Source organism: Anopheles bellator, chromosome 2, assembly GCF_943735745.2.
Source record: "Anopheles bellator chromosome 2, idAnoBellAS_SP24_06.2, whole genome shotgun sequence".
Lineage (NCBI taxonomy): Eukaryota > Metazoa > Arthropoda > Insecta > Diptera > Culicidae > Anopheles > Anopheles bellator.
The window spans coordinates 48893469-48910989 of NC_071286.1; the positions used below are offsets into that span (position 1 = coordinate 48893469).

At 37.5% G+C, this 17521-nt stretch overlaps 3 protein-coding genes across 4 annotated transcripts in view; 1 reads left to right on the forward strand and 2 right to left on the reverse strand.

The window, feature by feature from the left end:
* Nucleotides 1-5741, forward strand: part of LOC131210793 (protein Wnt-5) — a 17357-nt gene extending 11616 nt beyond the window's left edge. Inside the window, exons 5-9 of the mRNA XM_058204085.1 lie at nucleotides 525-774; nucleotides 899-1078; nucleotides 3370-3472; nucleotides 4692-4859; nucleotides 4945-5741. Of these exons, the coding sequence (XP_058060068.1) occupies nucleotides 525-774; nucleotides 899-1078; nucleotides 3370-3472; nucleotides 4692-4859; nucleotides 4945-5132 (889 nt within the window). The 3' untranslated portion in view covers nucleotides 5133-5741. The remainder of the gene's footprint in view (nucleotides 1-524; nucleotides 775-898; nucleotides 1079-3369; nucleotides 3473-4691; nucleotides 4860-4944) is intronic.
* A 454-nt stretch (nucleotides 5742-6195) lies between these two features.
* Nucleotides 6196-9865, reverse strand: LOC131208596 (ER degradation-enhancing alpha-mannosidase-like protein 2). Its single transcript, XM_058201394.1, has 2 exons — nucleotides 9658-9865; nucleotides 6196-9581 (listed from the first exon to the last, which is right to left on the reverse strand). The coding sequence occupies exons 1-2, from the start codon at nucleotides 9789-9791 to the stop codon at nucleotides 7460-7462; spliced, it is 2256 nt and encodes a 751-aa protein (XP_058057377.1). The 5' UTR covers nucleotides 9792-9865; the 3' UTR covers nucleotides 6196-7459.
* A 1450-nt stretch (nucleotides 9866-11315) lies between these two features.
* LOC131208974 (pleckstrin homology domain-containing family F member 1 homolog) lies at nucleotides 11316-14835 on the reverse strand. 2 transcript variants are annotated; one of them, XR_009156842.1, is made up of 8 exons: nucleotides 14605-14835; nucleotides 13828-14094; nucleotides 13618-13743; nucleotides 13421-13527; nucleotides 13217-13354; nucleotides 13030-13143; nucleotides 12671-12868; nucleotides 11316-12402 (listed from the first exon to the last, which is right to left on the reverse strand). XR_009156842.1 is itself a non-coding variant. In XM_058201926.1 (7 exons), the coding sequence occupies exons 1-7, from the start codon at nucleotides 14618-14620 to the stop codon at nucleotides 12367-12369; spliced, it is 804 nt and encodes a 267-aa protein (XP_058057909.1). In that variant the 5' UTR covers nucleotides 14621-14835; the 3' UTR covers nucleotides 11316-12366. The 2 variants fall into 2 exon arrangements, 1 of the variants encoding a protein (XP_058057909.1); XM_058201926.1 differs by lacking the exon at nucleotides 12671-12868.
* Nucleotides 14836-17521: the final 2686 nt, after the last annotated feature.

Below are 17521 nucleotides of genomic sequence, written 5' to 3' on the forward strand. Positions count from 1 at the left end.
TATATATATATATATATATATATGTATATATATATATATATATATAAGAAAGAGAAAGAGAATAGAGAAATAGAGAATAGAGAGTATAGAGAAAGATCCAAAAAATCCTTGAAAAAAAAAATTAAGTTACTATTTGCATCAAACATGCACCGTTTTGTTGAAAAATTTGCTGTCTTTTCAAATGTAGTATGCCTCGTGCACACTATGAGAAAACTGGGCCAGCCTAAACGAGCTTAAACTTGAAACTGTACGAACGGTACTTCACGAGATATCGATTACTAAAGGCATGTACCGTGAAAATAATGAATTTCTTTTTCCCCAACCTAATATAAGCAATAAGCAATATGGATAACTTATTGGTATAATTACGATTTTATATTAGCATTACATCACCGTACGTCATTACGTCACTCCATAAACTTGTTTAACTTCTCACATGCTTTATGTATTTTTCGTTTCGATTTGTTTTCGATGACTTGCATTTAACATATTTATTTGAGACTTTTTTTAATTGCGGTTTTCAGACTTACGCAATCATTCATTGACGTTAAAGAGAAAGAAAAAAAACGAGGCACCCGTGGCTTAGTATCTGTACCGGCGAAATATCCAAAAATTGTTGAACGATTGTTGGACGCGCTCAATGATACAACTAAAAACATGCTGAATGAATCCGACATGATTGTCAAACCACACGATTTAGAAAAACTGCAAGACAAAATCGCAAAAGAAATTGAGAAGTCCAATCTAAATGCAAAGGAAATAAGTGACTTGCAGGTAAGTAGAATGGATGGGGGATGATTCGGTTAAAAACAAGACTTTGGGACTTGTGGCATAAGTATATTAATTTTGTTAGGAATATTTAATGTTCTTTAAATTACACATTTTGGAATATTTTTAGGAACGAATTTACAAGGAAATCACTAGTTCCGAGTTATTCAACTTGAAAAATGTCAACATTTACGATAAATTAAAAAAAATCTTTCGGAAACCTGAGAAAACGCTCAACGGAGTACAGTTTAGCGCCACAGCCAAAGCACGAGCATTGATGAATTTACATAACAATGAAGCAGGACGTAGGGTAAGTTTCTCGTCACCTTAAACCAAACTGTCTCTGGTAAACCGAATTGACGTGTATTCAGCGGTCAGTAAAAAATTTCTAATAAGTACAACTAAGTATTAGGTCTGCAAATTAATTCTTGCGGTTTTTATTTGACATTTGTGGCCTAACTATAAGAACAAAACATATGATTACCTATTTAGTTAAGTATAAAGTATCTATTTAAGTATTGTTTGTCGTTAGTTACTACTTTATGTCTTCTTTCAGGTAACTAACGGGTTTTGTGTCGATAGAATCCCTTGTCTTTAGAAGCGATCCAATCAGAAACCAAATTTTACAATAAGTGTTACAACGGAACGAATACTAGTAAAGAGCAATATCTGGTAAATACAGTGGGTGGGATAACCGTTCCTATCCGACATTTTCGAGATATGTTTTGACTGGTTTTGCGATGGTCGAGCGTTGACATGTTAAAAATTAGCTTATTATGTCTTTTTTCCGATTGTCATCGTTTTATGCTTGCTTCAAACGCATTAATTATTGTTGATGGCGTTGTCCATCAATAGTTTCATTAGGTTTAGATTCAAGTTCACAGTTCACCACGCCTTACATATCCCATCATATGCACCTTTGCACAGTGAATATTTCGCGTTGGTTCCGATGGAGCTGGTTCACCATGGTGCACCCACGCCTTTTTGCGTTTAGGATTTATGTAATAACTCCCCTTTTCATCACCAGTGACGATTTGGTACAAGAACCCCTTTCTTTTTTGCCGTGGCAGTAATTCGCAAATGGTTTTCCTTCATTCAAAGTATTTTTCTTTCAATTTATATGGTATAATTACCACATTTTTCTAATCATTCCATGCCATGGCACTTAGGCGTTTGTAAAATATTTGGTGGCAACTCCGATCATTTCTGTAAGCTCTTTTTGCGTCTGACATGCATCCTGATCGAGCAATGCTGCCAATTCTTCATCATCAAAATGCGCTCTTGCCCTTGCAAGCCAAAATCACCACTTTTGAACCGCGCAAATCATATCTGACAGGTTCTCTTAGCAAGACTATGTTCACTATAAGCATCATATCATCCAGCATAAGCAAGTACAATGACTTTACGTAACACCTTTACGTAATGTATGAAGTAATGAATGTGTGAAGTAATGAAAAAGCACTCTCCGCGAAAACACTTCACCAGGTACAAAACTTGACATTTTCAGATACTTATAAAAGATACTTTAACAAAAAAAACTAACCGCGTTGGATGAGTAATGACAGTAGCTGCCAAACACATATTTCATAAAAAAATGGTGAAATTTAGTGAGTGATATCATCTACTGTAAAACCGCAAGAATTAAGTTACATACCTAATATCTTAATATGGGTGAGTAATTTAGTGTGCATGTGTTCACTTCGTTATAAAAAAAGGCTTAATATTTTTCGATGTTTAAACTTTTATTTGAAAGGTTGATTCTTAATTTTTTTTTATAAAACAATTTTGGTTGCAGAAATTATGAAATATGTAACACTTATTTCTAAAGGTATTCTTATTTCTTCAATTCAAAAGCTGGAGCCACACGAAGAGTAAAAAGTAGGGTAAAATTAATTTGTAATGCCAAATCGTTTACGCTTCGTGTGGCAGCAAAAATATAAAAACGAAATGTGAAACGTGTTTACGTTCGTGTTTTAGGTCCGAGAAAAAAGCTATAGAAGAGAAATAAATTGATTTCTGATTTTTTTTTCGATTTTGTTGCTATACCAGCAAATAAGTACTTAAATTATTCTCTGTTTGTAAGCAAAGCGTATGCAAAAAGTATTTACGCTCGGGTTTATACCGCAGCTGACCCGTAAACGTCCCGGCAGAAGTTTGGCATTAATCTGTAATGTCAAAAACGTTACGTTACGCCTCATGTAACCCCCCAGTATGCTTCTAATATAAATACAATTGTAAAATTCGTAGCAGAAGACTTTGCAGGCTGGTTCGTCGACCGCCATTCAAATAAGTTCATCGGGACTGAGGCACGTAAGCGCGAGAGTGAAGTCGTCTTAGATTTGTAACAGTTTTATCCCTGCCAAATTTTAATACAATCGCAAAATGGCACTTTTGTTCATAAATTATTGGCATTATATAATAATTGATTATTTGTTATTGGGATTTTGGTATATTGTATTGTAAAACAGAAAAGATGTTGTAGACTCTTACAGCAGACTTGGGTTTCGAATAGGTTTTCTGATATCGATAACTCTGACTCTGATGAAAATGTGATTTATTTTTAATTATTATTTGCTACTTCTTACATCTTGGACCTCTCAGGCTGCTATAAAAAAGTCGCGGATTATCTGCAAATGTCATGGTGTTTCTGGTTCATGTAGTTTGATTACATGTTGGCAACAGTTAACAACTATCAGAGAAATTGGTGAGTACAAGGTTGCGCTCAAAAATTTTATGAAACACTACTATTAAATAAAACATACTTTCCACTTTAATTGACTTAAGCTCACTTGTACTTCATGCTAAATGCAACGTGAAAGGTGTTGCTTCCTTCTACGCATGTTATCCTTCTTCTTATTACTATCTGGCTACAACCGCCGAGCGATCTTAGCCTGCACCAGGGAATCCTTTCACCGCTCGCGGTCGAGAGGCTTCGTCCACCAAATCTGAATAACGGCCGTTCTCACGTCCTGGTCGACGCTATCTCTCCATCCCAAACGGTGCCTACCACGGCCCCTCTGTTTGTCCCAGGTTTGTCATCCGCCATGACCAGCCCACCGGAGTCTGGGGAGGCGTACACGCCGCACGACAGCAGTGAGGTCATCGTACATCGCACAACATCTCGTTGTTGTAGCGGCTCCTCCATTGTCCCTCCTCACATACGGGGCCAAATATCAATCTGAGCATCTTCCTTTCGAACGTGGCTAAGACGGTTTCGTCAGTTTTAGATAGTGTCCATGTCTCAGATGCGTATGTGAATACTAGGATTATGAAGGTTCTGTATAGCACCAGCTTCGACCGTCGCGACACGAGATTTAAGCGAAATAGTTTCCTCAGACTGTAGAATGACCTGTTGACTGCTAGCACCATAGCGCGAATCTCCTCAGTTATGTCATTGTTGGTGCTAACCTTTAATATAGGATAAGTGAAGCACGCGACGACTTCGAACTTTCGGTCAACTGTTAGTATGTTATCCATATATATAAATTACTGTGTGTTTATCCGCAAGACTTCGCTGCCGTAAAGTATCAGTATCAGGCTTTTGCCACCTTTGCATCTGATTGCTCTCTCATAAGGAGACAACGGATGTTAAAGTAATTTTTGAAAGGGGGGAAAGCTCTTTTCATAAGAGATGAAAGAAGCGTCATGCTCAAAGTCTCTTAAATGATTTTACAGTAACTTCTGAAATGTTGCGACATGATTAATTGAACCAAAACATCTACTCCTCGATCGGTTCAATGCAGCAATTCGGCTACCGGCCTCGTGTTGTATTGAGTAAATACTTGAATTTGTTTAGCTATTTCTGTCCACCGTTGGCCGGAAGGAAAGGGTTTGTTTTATAAGTATGTGAAAAGATGGTGAAGAGAAAAGAAAAAGTACATTCGGTGCATCAAATAAAATTTTGATTTATATATTTTTTAAAGGGGACTTCTTGCGTGAAAAATATGATGAAGCTACTCAAGTAAAGATGAACAAACGGAGTCGCTTACAAGTGAAGGACCCTAGATACAAAATTCCTTCCGCCTTGGATCTGATTTACCTAGAAGAGAGTCCTGATTGGTGCCGTATCAATCGACAACTCAAATGGCAAGGTGAGTGTCGTATTCTTCCGTATTCGTATTCGTATAAAGCAAACTGTGACCAATTTATTTTGTTTTTATTTTGAACACATTTTAGGAACACACGGTCGGGTTTGTAATAAAACATCTTCTGGCCTGGATAGTTGTTCTATTCTATGCTGCGGTAGAGGCTACAATACAAAAAAGATCATTGTTAAGGAACGTTGCAACTGCAAATTTCAGTGGTGCTGCCAAGTAAAGTGTGAAATTTGCACCAAAAGTATTGAGGAGTATACGTGTAAATAAAACAAGAGAATGAAGGTCATAAAAGTTGCCAGAATGAAACTTGTACATCCAAGGTGAAGTCAATTTTAAAAGTTGAAAATCGAACTTTTTCCAAGTGTTTTAACAATATCCTTCAAAACAACATTCGCAGCAAACAAACCGCCGTATCACGATCTTCTAGAGGGCAGAAAGAATCATATAGCATCAAAACAGATTTTACTAGATTTTTATTAGATATTGATTTTTCGTAGCTGGGATAGTTTTTTGTTTTCTGAAAGGAAACGTACTGAACAAGATGTACATACCGTTATTGAAATGAGTGTTTAAAATATTTCCAAAAGACGAGATAAACAGCAGTATTATTAGATACGGTTTTACTTTATCCAGTATTTATGCTTTTCATATAACAATGTGGAAGGCCAGTGTTTAGCATTTGATATGATAGTATTTCCATGCAGTAGAATATTTGTTAGATTTGGATCGATCGTTCCAATAATTTTTATGTTTCTGTCTCTCTTAAAATTGCATTTACTATTTGAATATTATCATTCAGCGTTTTAGCATCTTCATGACGTAATACTCCTAAGATTTGATCACGCACTTTTGACATAATATGTACGTATGTTAGATGCAACAAATGAAAACAACTTTTACGATAATAAAAGAAAGTTTCAAAAAGCTAACAATGAAAATCTTACAACTTCTTGACGGTCAATGCTAATATTCTAATATTGAAAAGCGAATGCTAATATTCAGCGAAAGGTAGGTGCGCGGGTGGGGTGAAAAGTTTCGGACAATGACATACGCGGGCTATTCAAAACTTTCTGGGAATTTTATGTTTAAGAAAAATATAGGTCATCAATATCGCTTTTGTCCTCTTTAAATTCATCCCTTTTAGATATTATACACTTTCGCCATTGTTTTTTTTTTCCAATCCTCGAAGCAAAAAAAAAGCTTCAAAAAATCATTTTTTGGGATCTTGTCGGATTCTTCGTCCATGCCGTCTTTATCTGCTCAATCGTAACATAGCGTCGCCCTTCAGTTTCGTAACAATACAAATCTGTGCAATACGGTGGATGTGGCATCATTGGTGTTTTTTTTAATCGGATCTTTTTTAATTTTTTAAGAACACACCGGGCCGTATTTGTAGATTGCTGTGTTATTTTGGCCAAACATTCGCGCAGAAACAACGATGTGTGAGTAGGGGTCAAAATGGCGAAGGTAATATTCCTTATTGACCGTTTCACCCTTTGGCAACAACACATGATGCACCACGCCCCTGTAATCGAAGCAAACTGTAAGCAAAACCTTCACATTCGACCGAACTTGGCTCTTCGTCGTTCACATCTTCTTGGCTCTCTGTCAACATTTAAAACCACCGATAAACGCTACTTTTGGTCTTAATAGCTTTACGATAAGCCACAGTCAACATTTCAAATACGTCTGCACTCTTAAGATTCATTTGATAAAGATTCTTTGCTATCCATTTTTGAAGTTTTGAGACGACCGAAGCAGGAGTTATATAGAACCTAAATCAGTTGTTGCAGGGCAGGACATCCCGGCAGTTGTAGTAGCCGGGTAAATATGTAACTAAGTCTACAAGTTTGTTCAACATAATTTTAATAAGCTGTGATAAGTTCGAGGGCCCTCGAAACCACATGCGATCGAAGATCCCGGCGGAGTCTTTGTGGACGAAGCCGTCCGACGCATGTGTGAGAATGAAGAAGGATTTCCACAACGAATCTGTGGACAGATTGCAAAAAGTATCACCTCCGGCAGCCAGGTTTCTTCAACGCCTGCTTCCCTTTGTCGTCAATGATGCTCAGCGACTCGACAGAACTCCTCATCTTTAGAAGCGATCCAATCAAATATCCATTTTTCAATACTTTCATAAGAAGTGAACCGCTGTTGTACCAAATCTTTACTCATGCAACGGAACAAGCAGTAGTCCAAAAGAACAACATCTGGTGAATACGGCTGGTCCGACATTTCCGAAATAGGTTTTGACCGGTTTTGCGATTTGTGATCGAGCGTTGTCATCTTGAGAACTCAGTCTATTATGTCTTTTATTCCATTCTGGTTGTTTTATGTACAGCTTCAAACGCATTAGTTGTCAATGGCGGTGTCCATCAAAAATTTCATTAGGTTTTAAAAGCTCACAGTACACCAGACCTTTTCCAATACATATTAAAAAAATAATTATTACAGTTAGTGAGTAATGTCCTCTATTGAAAAACCGCATGACAGCAACCGCAATGAATATTAACGTTGTTGTAACAAAGAAACAATATTTGTGTGATATTTAGTATGCTCTGTATATTTTCTTGAGATGAATAGCGTTGCAATGGCTAGTAAAATTCTCCCAACAGCATAATTCGATTCAAAAATGCTTGAGCTCGACATGTTAGAATATCATAGCGGGGCGCATATGAAGATAACAAAACAGGGATGGAGTGTGCTGAATTATTGTAATTAATATCTCTGCTAGTTTGATAGAACCTTTCTTTGTCAATCGCTGATCGTCCTAACTGAATCTTCGAACGAAACATGTTTTGCACAAGTTGCAAAAGCGTTGAAGTTGTGAGATTGTTTTCTTGGGCATCTTCTTGAATCGTATCTATATCATCTGTGCCACTCTTGTTAGATTGTTCTTGGGATAGCGGTATTGTTCGCTTCTCTGGCTTTTGCTTGTCCTCTGCTTCCAAAGAGGAAATGTCCAAACTGTCCTCCCCAGCCACACCTGACTTCATCGACAGCACAGTTTGCGAGTTAATCACGCTTTCATCGTCATCGTGACCTGATAGAGTAAAAGAAACCTTTGCAGGCGTAACTGCATCATCGTTGATGGAAGTATAAGATGAAGAGACGGACTGCGTCGCAACATGATTGTTATCGCCGTGTTCGCCTATATCAGTCGTTGTGCCTCTGCTGCTGCTTGGGACATTGATCGTTGATATCTGTTCCTCTTCAGCTGGTGCAGCTGAGTGCGCATTATGTGCGTTTGATTCAGCAATGACCTCGCTGTTTGATGATTTCGTTCTACCGGACAGAAAGATATCACCTCGACGTCGTTCGGCGCCTGCAAAATAATTGCTGTGGCGAGCTTCACAGCAACGTAGAGCCATCGGATCGATTGGGTGAGCTTCGGTATTGAAAATGTAACCTCCAGCACCGAAAACACATTCGCTTTCGGCATTCGGCCCTCTCACTACACTTCCAACGCGGCCATTGTTGTGAATGAAATTGTGTGGATCGAAAAGAAGATAAAGATACTTTGTTGTTTCTGCTAGAAAGAATGATTCCATTCGATCTTCTTGTTGGTGACTTTGAACATTTCTTATTGTAGCGTAGCCACAAGCGGTTTTAGCGCTGTGTTCAATACTTTTGAGTATGTTTTCACCCACCTCCAGTAAACATGGGTCTCCAGTGGAACGATAAAGATACATAACTGATTCAATAAGCTCCGGGCGCAGTGGATAGTTTTCGCGATTAGTACCAGCTTGTCGTGTGGGAATATTGTAAAATTCAGGAAGGAAGCCATATTGTCGCCAAACCGCTTGATAGCTGTGCAGTACCCGCAAAGCTTCGGCTGTGCTGCCGTACAGACTCAAGAGTCCCGGCCAGTATGCTTCAAGTGATTGGAAAACAGGTAGTGTTAGATGTCCTTTTGTCATGCTGACCCACACGTACCAATCATCACGTTTCAAATAATGGTCGATCGACGCTTTGCTCTCTTGAAATATATCCATAATTGCCGGGTTTTCAAGTAAAATTGAACCTTTCACCAGGTATTCTAAGTATGAATCTACACCGGCACCAATTCCGGCATCCTGAGCTATCCAGCGACCCGTTAGCACGTCTATGTGATTACCGTACAACCCAATGGCTGACCGATGGTCGTACAAAGCTGCAAGGGCGTTCATAGCAACATTTTCGTATATAGGATTACCCGTTAACCTGCTGAGAGTCCCGAATTCCAGAACAAATGTGCCAATTCCAGCCGTACATGTGACAGGAGTTTCACCGGGAGGAACACCATGCCGTAGATTCACTGTGCCAAATGGCATGCCGGTAGGGGTATCGAACGCAGGAAGCAATCGTTGCGCAACATCCTCTGCCATCTGTAACAGCCGACCAGCGCAAGGCCATCCTGGCTCTAACGATTCCAGTCCGGCTTGATGTGAAAGTAGGTGGGCAGAGAGCAAGCCACCTACGATGCGAATGTTTGTTTCAAATACCGACACATTAATGTCCGCATCGAATGAACGGGTATGAAGCAGCTTCACAACCCTTCCAAACTCTGTATAGTTGCCCATCACAGATAGCGTGTCTAGGGCATCGATCAACGTTAACGAGTAACTTCCCCAAGTATCAATGCCATCACAAGACAGCGGGCGCAGTTCATCATATGGCGCTCCGTAGCGCAGGTATCCGTCGTATGCATGTTCAAACATACGCCGAACTCGTTCTCTGATGCACATACAAAGAAATGACATATAGTAAATCAGAGCTCGTTGTTAATACTTAATAAGTGTTGAATACTCACCGAAGTCGTTGCATATCATTTCTCGAGTACTTTCGTACACCTCCAACGAGCGATATCATTAGCCAGAGACAAAAACAACACCATACCAAAGCAAAAAAATTCAAGTTACATTTTGGGTGGACAAAGAACCACATGGTGAATGTATAAATACATGGGCCAATTGAAGTTCAGTAGTAAATAAAGCAGTCCAAGAGACGATTGCAGCTTAATAGCTCAAACTCGCTGAATTCATTAACTCAACAAATAAGGCAATAAAATGCAGCTGTGATGTTGACAGATGAGATGTTTTGACAGTTGTTTGACACCAAGCGCAAAAAATCGAAAATCGATCGATTTATTGTCAAAAGACAGAATCCCCAACTTTTAAAGGCTCGTCCAAACGTGGCGATTTGCAATGCAATATTGCTTGAAGTGACAGCTCCGGAGACGTTTTAAATGTCACTGCCGCGGGTGGAAATCTGAAGACTCGGCATGCAATTTGTGAACAAATTTCAAAACAGGGTCAGTTTGTCGGTTGGACATGTTGGAATCAGCCATGGAAGCAACACTGTGTTGGTTTGCCTTACCATTGTGCTTTTCGGTTAAAAAGCGAAAAAAGAACGTGCGAAGAGGTTACAGTGTCGAGGAAATTGCTTTTAAATGGCATCGTATGCTTCCGCCTTTTTATTCCGATCACTATATTTTTTATTTTTTAGTTGCCAAAGACATGGCAGACTTTCGTAAATTTTTATAAATTCAGTTACACACTTTCGCGAACGTTGACGAAGCGTCCAAAATATAAATAAGAGGGCAAAACAAAACATCAACAAGTCAACCGACAAACTGACCCTGTTTTGAAATTTGTTCACAAATTGCATGCCGAGTCTTCAGATTTCCACCCGCGGCAGTGACATTTAAAACGTCTCCGGAGCTGTCACTTCAAGCGATATTGCATTGCAAATCGCCACGTTTGGACGAGCCTTAAATCTCGTAATCCCCAACTTTTAAATGAAATCAAAAATACGTTTACGAAATGACGTTTATGCGATCCGATTTGCGCTTCTTCTGGTACCACAGGTTCACTTTCCACTTTTATTCAAAACCAGAGCGGATCCGGATCGTGGATCGTCGCACAGTTCCCAATAGCTCCGAAAGAAAGTGAGAAATAACACGCGCGCGCAATTATTCGCGGAGCGGCTATTTTCCCTTTGTATCCGTCGGCCGCCGCATCTATCATCGGCGGAGAGGACATCCCACGGCGGGGCGATCAGCGACCAACTTTCCTGGGCTCAGAAGCGCGCTCCGCTCGCGACTCGACGTCCCTTGGAACTGTCCTTGTCCCATACTGATGACGAAATGCTGGTTTTGTTTGAAGAGTTGCAAAACGATTGAGCGTTGGCTGCGTAACGCGTAAAATCCTCAGTTCGCTTCGCACTCTGGTCAATAATTGAATCCAAAAGTTTTGTTTCAACAAAAAATTTCGAACAAATTTCCTATTTCATTAAATTTAAAATATACTTAAAATGCCAAATCGAATATTTTATCAAACATGAAGTTGCACAACGATCTCCCTGTCAGGCTATTTTGGACCTATGATTAAAATGGACAATGAAACCCATTACATATTACACCGCAATCTTTCTTCACATGATAATTTAAAAAAAAACACTTAAACAGAATCAATTTCCGAAATATTGTATAGTTTATGATCAAGTTTTAAATATAATAAAAAGTATAGAACACAAAACATGTTGTTTTTTCATACTCTACCACTTCCGCCAAGGATATTCTCCTCTATGTTTGTTGTTTTTCGTCACTATGTAGCCGTTGTTGGATGTTATATTAAGTATAATCTTTTCAACGATTGCTTTCCGACTCTAATAATAGACTTAGTTAAGCAGAAATAACAGGTAACAGCAGTTAGGAGGTACGAAGCCGGGTACAATATCAAATCAATAACTGTAGTTACTTACAAGTTTTCAAACATTCGCTTGTTACCTTTTTTCTTGTAAATTTTCCTAATTTCTCAATTAGAACTGAACGAGTCCCGATGATTTGATTTGATTCGATGGTCGCTGCATCTTTTTGCTACGTTTTTGGCAAAGCTCTTCAACGTTTTGCTGATTTTTATTAAATTATTCGTTTAGTTCTTTATAGATTCTCAGCTTTCACGTATTGCTAGCTATATTCAGTATAACGAAAGTATGAATTCAAAATTATTAGATCAAACGACTGAAGTTTGTTATATTAAGGATACAAGAAAACATAAGATTGCAAGAAAACGAAAAAGGAATTACTAAACCATACTGCTCGGTCAGTAATTTCAACTAAAATGCATATGTATAACAAATTTAAAAAACGCAGTTAGCTAATTTTGATGTTTTAACAGCAATAAGATAAATGTAAATTTATGAATGTGATAAAGTTATTTATGCAATCAATTAAAAATAAACTGGTTTCTGCTTCTCTTTTGACATTCCGAGTACGAGCGCTGAAGAGAATTGAGATAAAATCTTACGCCTATGCCTTTTCTATCGTCATATAAACCCTTTCTAATCCTTGTTGTAATGAATATAGCAGACATAGTTTGAAATCAGCACGACATTAACATTATGTGTGAATTAAAATTGATTGGTATATTTTAAACCCAAAAATGTGCTATCGGTATAGTTCATATTTCCGGTAATTGAATTTTTAGTGTCGTACTAGACATTTTCCTTGCTGGTATTATTATTTCTCTGGTTTATCATCACTGTAGAACTTAGGCTGAAATATAAAAAAAGGAAACATTTTTTCTAATAAACAGTCTGGCTCGTAAATTAAAACATTATTATGAATTATAAATTAAATAAAAATATATGATATGAAATAAGAATTACATTAAATTAAAACCGAATTCGTGCTCAGAAAAACGATTCTGCTACAGTTTTAGGTATAACAAAATTATATATTATTTTAGTTGAACAATAAAAGGAAAATAAGCAATAAAATAATAAAAATCTTTCAAGAAACTTTAGTCGTATACACTACTAACCTAGAAATATGATATTAGAATGAATTATATAATTGAAAGTCGTCCCATGTTAGAAGTTAAGCATAAAGGAGGAACCGAAAATCTAGCAATCTCAGCTATTCATTTGATTATGATCAGCATACTTCGCCTGTTGATCGATCTGATTTTACTCTGTTACACACATATGACTGTTGTTGATGTAAAATGACTTGTGAATCTCTAACGAAGTCGCCAGTAGAACAGCGATGTGTAAGTAAGCATAAAAATAACAAGAGAGAGATTAAAATGTAGATCATCGATCTATAGGGAGGGGGGAGACTGACGAATAATATGAAATATGTATTTTCCATTAAAATACTGCCACCTCGCTTGCCACTTACTTCATCATGTGTATTGTTGTCTTTCGCAGCCTCTTCCTCATCACCGGAATCATCTTCACCGGAACTTTCAGGAGAGTTGGCCGATTTATTGTTATTTGCCAAAAGCGTTTTATTCTATAAACAAAAGAAAATGCAAATTAGGTGTGTATGTACAGTTATAACTATAATCTTGTTCACTGTTGAATACCCCGTCTCGTTTCATAGAAGTGAGATTATCATAGCAGTCTAAGCAGACACGCAGCGGTTTACTACTTTGTCCTGGTAGCAAAAATTTTTTGGACGAACATGGACCGCAAACTACTGCACCACAATTCCGGCAGTGGTGCTGAAAGAATAAACATAGGTGGTAAAGACGTACTCCTGATAAATAATCGAGTATTTTGTATCTTACCCTTCTATTAATCATAGTGAACTGAGTCTTTTTACAGTGCATGCAAATAGTGGCTTCACTATCCGGAACCCAAACAGCGGCATGCGTTTCAACAGGCTTTTTACCACCTATCGTAGAAATTTTTAAAAAAGAAAGGCATTAGATTGTATGTATTGCTTGTAGTGGCTAGTATTCTAAGAGCAACTACGTTAGCTTACTTTTGCGTAACAAATCTTCTATACATTTGTTGATGTGAGCCATCCATTCTTGTTTTTCGGTTTGTGTTGCAGCATATACCGCAAAAGACTTAGTCGCTGTCCGTATCAGCCATCCGTTTCGATACTCTACAAAGAATAAAAATTGGCACCATAATGTATTCGTTTTCATGTGAGAAGCACAATAGCATAAATTAACGAATGTATACTTACGACCGTTATCATCAAGGGCTTGTAGCTGAACTTCTTCTAGAGGTATAAGATGTTGTTTGTTGTACTTTTTCTTACCAATAACTATATTGCCATAGACAAGGATGTCGTTGAAGAGAAAAAACTGGCGTGCCTTAGGTCGCTTTCGACACATTTTTGTTAGTACTCCTTCGCCAACCAGAACTCGACCAGGCAGGAACAACGGCTGACCGGATGCCCCAAAGCAGTTCTCCACCATTTGTATCCTACGGGCATTTGCCTCGCTGTTTACTATTGTTGGTACAAAATATTCGAAAAATAGCAATTTTAAAGCATTTGAAAGTGAGGAAAGGTAGTTTGAAATGGGGTACGAATGTTTTGTATATGTTAATATGTTCTTTAAAACACTATTGGATAGTTTATCTGCCTAGAATGGTAGTGCTTGTAATCTGAACAATGACTCATCCTTATTACTTTTAATTCAGCACTTCCTTCTTTGTTTCGTCACTCGCAGCTACGCGATGTCTGTATCGCTATCGTCAAACCCTAAATTCTGGGAAAAATGCTCTGCCTTCATGGAAAGTGAGATTATCTCGAAGTCAATTAGCTACTCATATATTTTACAACTAAACGCAATACAAAAAACTTTTGCCAAAAATCGAAACAATTGTGTACATGAATAACATAACATCAACCAATCAAAATAACATCAACCACTTACTAAGGGAATAATGTTTTTCAACCTAATGTTTGCAATGTCTTAAAGTTCTTCGTGCACAGCGTAGGCATTGCTCTACTCACCCAACTTGTCCACCATCTTCCCTCGTTCAACAAAACTTTCAACTAATTTGTTGTTTTCTCGTTCGATATCGTGTCCTAGTGTCCTAGAATGCTGCTCTGTTAACTCTTACGATAACAAAACCTCCTTATAATTAAGATACTGTGCAATTATAAACTAATCGTTTTATTTAATCTTTTCGGTTTTGTATCGTCACTTTTACGCAGAAAATAATGCTTGTCGCGACAATTTTGCAAACGCCAAGTCAATTTTTTGTATGAATGGTCATCTGGTGGTCGGAACAGTAAGTAACAAACGTCATAATTGAAACGTCGTTTACAAAGAGATCTAATGTCAAAAAATCATTTTTCTCAATACTGAGACCTTTTTTTAAAATAATCATGCAACAAATAACTTACAATATTATTCTTATAAATTCTAAGGCATGTATTTTGTATAATTCTAGACATAAAATATCACAAAATATTAAACTTAATTTACGCTACACCGTAACTAAAAGAAGAAACCTTCAATTTTGATGTAATCGAATAAACTGTAGAGTAACTGATAACATCTATTTAACATTACAATTTATTGACAGCTTTAGGCGAAAATATTTAGACAATTAGGCGAAGGTGTTAGTATGGTTCTGTATGTTTTAAATTTTATTTGAAGACGATAGCTATATCACTGATCTAGATATTCAACGATTTTTCGAAACCAAGAATTTGTTTCGTTATAACAATGCTTTGATGATCCAATCTAATCCAAACCAATGATAAAATACATTCGAAAACTTCATTATATGTTTTTTTTTGATAAAACCCAAAGTAATATTCGTTTTACCAACTACTCATACTCATTCAAAAATATTGTAATACAGCGCATGCGTGGATGCACGATTGTTAAGATCGTGCTCGAGTTCTGACGTCTTAGAACAAATTATTAGTCCACCGTGAGGTTTGGCTCAAAGACAAGGGCTCAAAGTGAAAGGAGTAATGATATAATATTTATAACAGCAAACATACCACAAAAATATTAGTAGCGAATAGTGTCAAGGAAAGGCAAACTTGTTAAGCCGGTTTATCAAGCAACGAATGTATTAAGAGCTAATGCCCTTTTAACAATTGTGTTCTACTCCGACGCAAGGTAAGATGAACATTTTTCGGCGGTATTCCGGAACCGTAATTGAGTAATCCTCTATGAGAGGTCTATTTTTAGCTGCAATTTTTCGTGAAAATACTTTTGGGAAAGATTCGTGAAAGCTATTGGCTATTGTTGAGCATCTGACCGCTTCAGCTCTGCTCAAAGAGAGAAATTAGAATCAAGTGGAACGCGTTTGCGCGGTAATGTTGTTTCTACATTGTCTAGTGGTGCCATTGATACTGTTTCCAAAGGATGTGAAAATCGACGCAAATGGTACTACCAAGAGGTGTTTTTGTAAGGTGAATGTTCTACAACAATTGAAATGAAGTTAATGAAATTACAACAATTCTCGAATGGTCAATACATCTACAGCGTGCTTTTACTGTATTGAATTCTAGGTATTCAAAATCTATATGAAGTTCAAAAAACCCTGAAAAACATTATTGATTTTATTTAATGTTTAATGACAAACTATGTTTAAGATGTATTATGTCTTTAATTATGTCAATATCACTGGTGCAAAGGTATACTTTCTCAGCCTATTTATTTATGTTTAACACATGTTTTTGTTAGGTTTCGCCTACAGCACGTTAAGCAAACATTTTCTCAAAACAAATTACAATTTTGATGACGAGCGCAAAGTAGAAACATAAGGTTGTTATAAAGTGAGGCGAAATTATGGCCGAATTTACATTCTCTGTTACCTGATATGAAGATCATATGGAATAGAGTAAATGGCGACAGAGGAGATTCTGCGCAGTTGCGCGGACTTCCGCTCTCTAGGCAAACCTGTTAAAATGAATCCATGCATACTCACCCTCCCCCCTTCGCTGCAATCCCACGACTTTCGGTCAGACCAAACGCCAAAAGTATTGAAAATACAGTGCACGATGGTATGTAAGGCACACATCGGTCCATGCAAGTGAATCTAGTTATCAATTCTGCGTCTGTTAATTTAGACTCTGTACATTTTGTTAAGTACAGTACATCTGTATCAGTGGAAAGGTTATAAGGAATCACATGCTAAATCAAAACAACAAAAGCTTGTGCCAATTTAGCTCCGGAGTATGTGAAAATTGCCCAAGCTATAATGTAGACAATGTAAACTAAACTGGTTTAACATTTCAGACGGAGGACGCTCCTATAGTTTTTTTATCTGGTGACTACGTTACTTTTCTTACGGAAGTGGACACGTTTCAATGTGCAACCATTTTCGAACAGACTGGAAAGGCATAAGGCCAATAACTAGCGTAGCGTATGTTCTATCATCAAGTGCGCTTAGTTTCTCCTGTCGGAGGAACATCGGAGCGATGCCTTCATTTTTATGCGAGTGTAATTTATATTTTGCAGTGTAATTTACTTTTAGATACCAATCAACAGATAACATCAAAGAGTAATTCGTCAAAACTTTCACTGAGCTCTATGTTAGTAATCAATACAAACATGTCAATAGACTTCAACTGGAAAGTAATTATATGAAAATAAGGATAAACGAATATTGTATAGAGGACAACATGTGTAATATATGATCGGTGAATCGGTTTGAAAACTTGAACATTGTTACGAGTGTTTTGTGCAACATGACTTCTATACGAAGCAGCAAGACCACAGTTCAAAATGATCCACAAGGACCATGTGTCCCGTTTGGTAAGATGTGAAAACCATTTCTTGTCGGAAGAAGCTTTTATACAGCACGGGCCACAAGCAAGGGCCTTCCACGATATATCTAATAGATTGAAGAAAGAAAGAACTGTGATAAAGTCAATTTCAAAATCTCTCATTTCACTGCTTTCA

Excerpts from the sequence above, each read along its gene's own strand:
- LOC131208974 (XM_058201926.1), bottom strand. Across the intron at positions 13,144-13,216 it reads CTTCTATGAAACGAGACGGG|AATAAAACGCTTTTGGCAAA; the intron begins GTATTCAACAGT and ends TTTTGTTTATAG. Across the intron at positions 12,403-13,029 it reads ACAACAATACACATGATGAA|CCTAAGTTCTACAGTGATGA; the intron begins GTAAGTGGCAAG and ends TTTATATTTCAG.
- LOC131208596 (XM_058201394.1), bottom strand. The coding sequence starts at position 9,791 with ATGTGGTTCTTTGTCCACCCAAAATGTAACTTGAATTTTTTTGCTTTG. Across the intron at positions 9,582-9,657 it reads AATGATATGCAACGACTTCG|AGAACGAGTTCGGCGTATGT; the intron begins GTGAGTATTCAA and ends TATGTGCATCAG.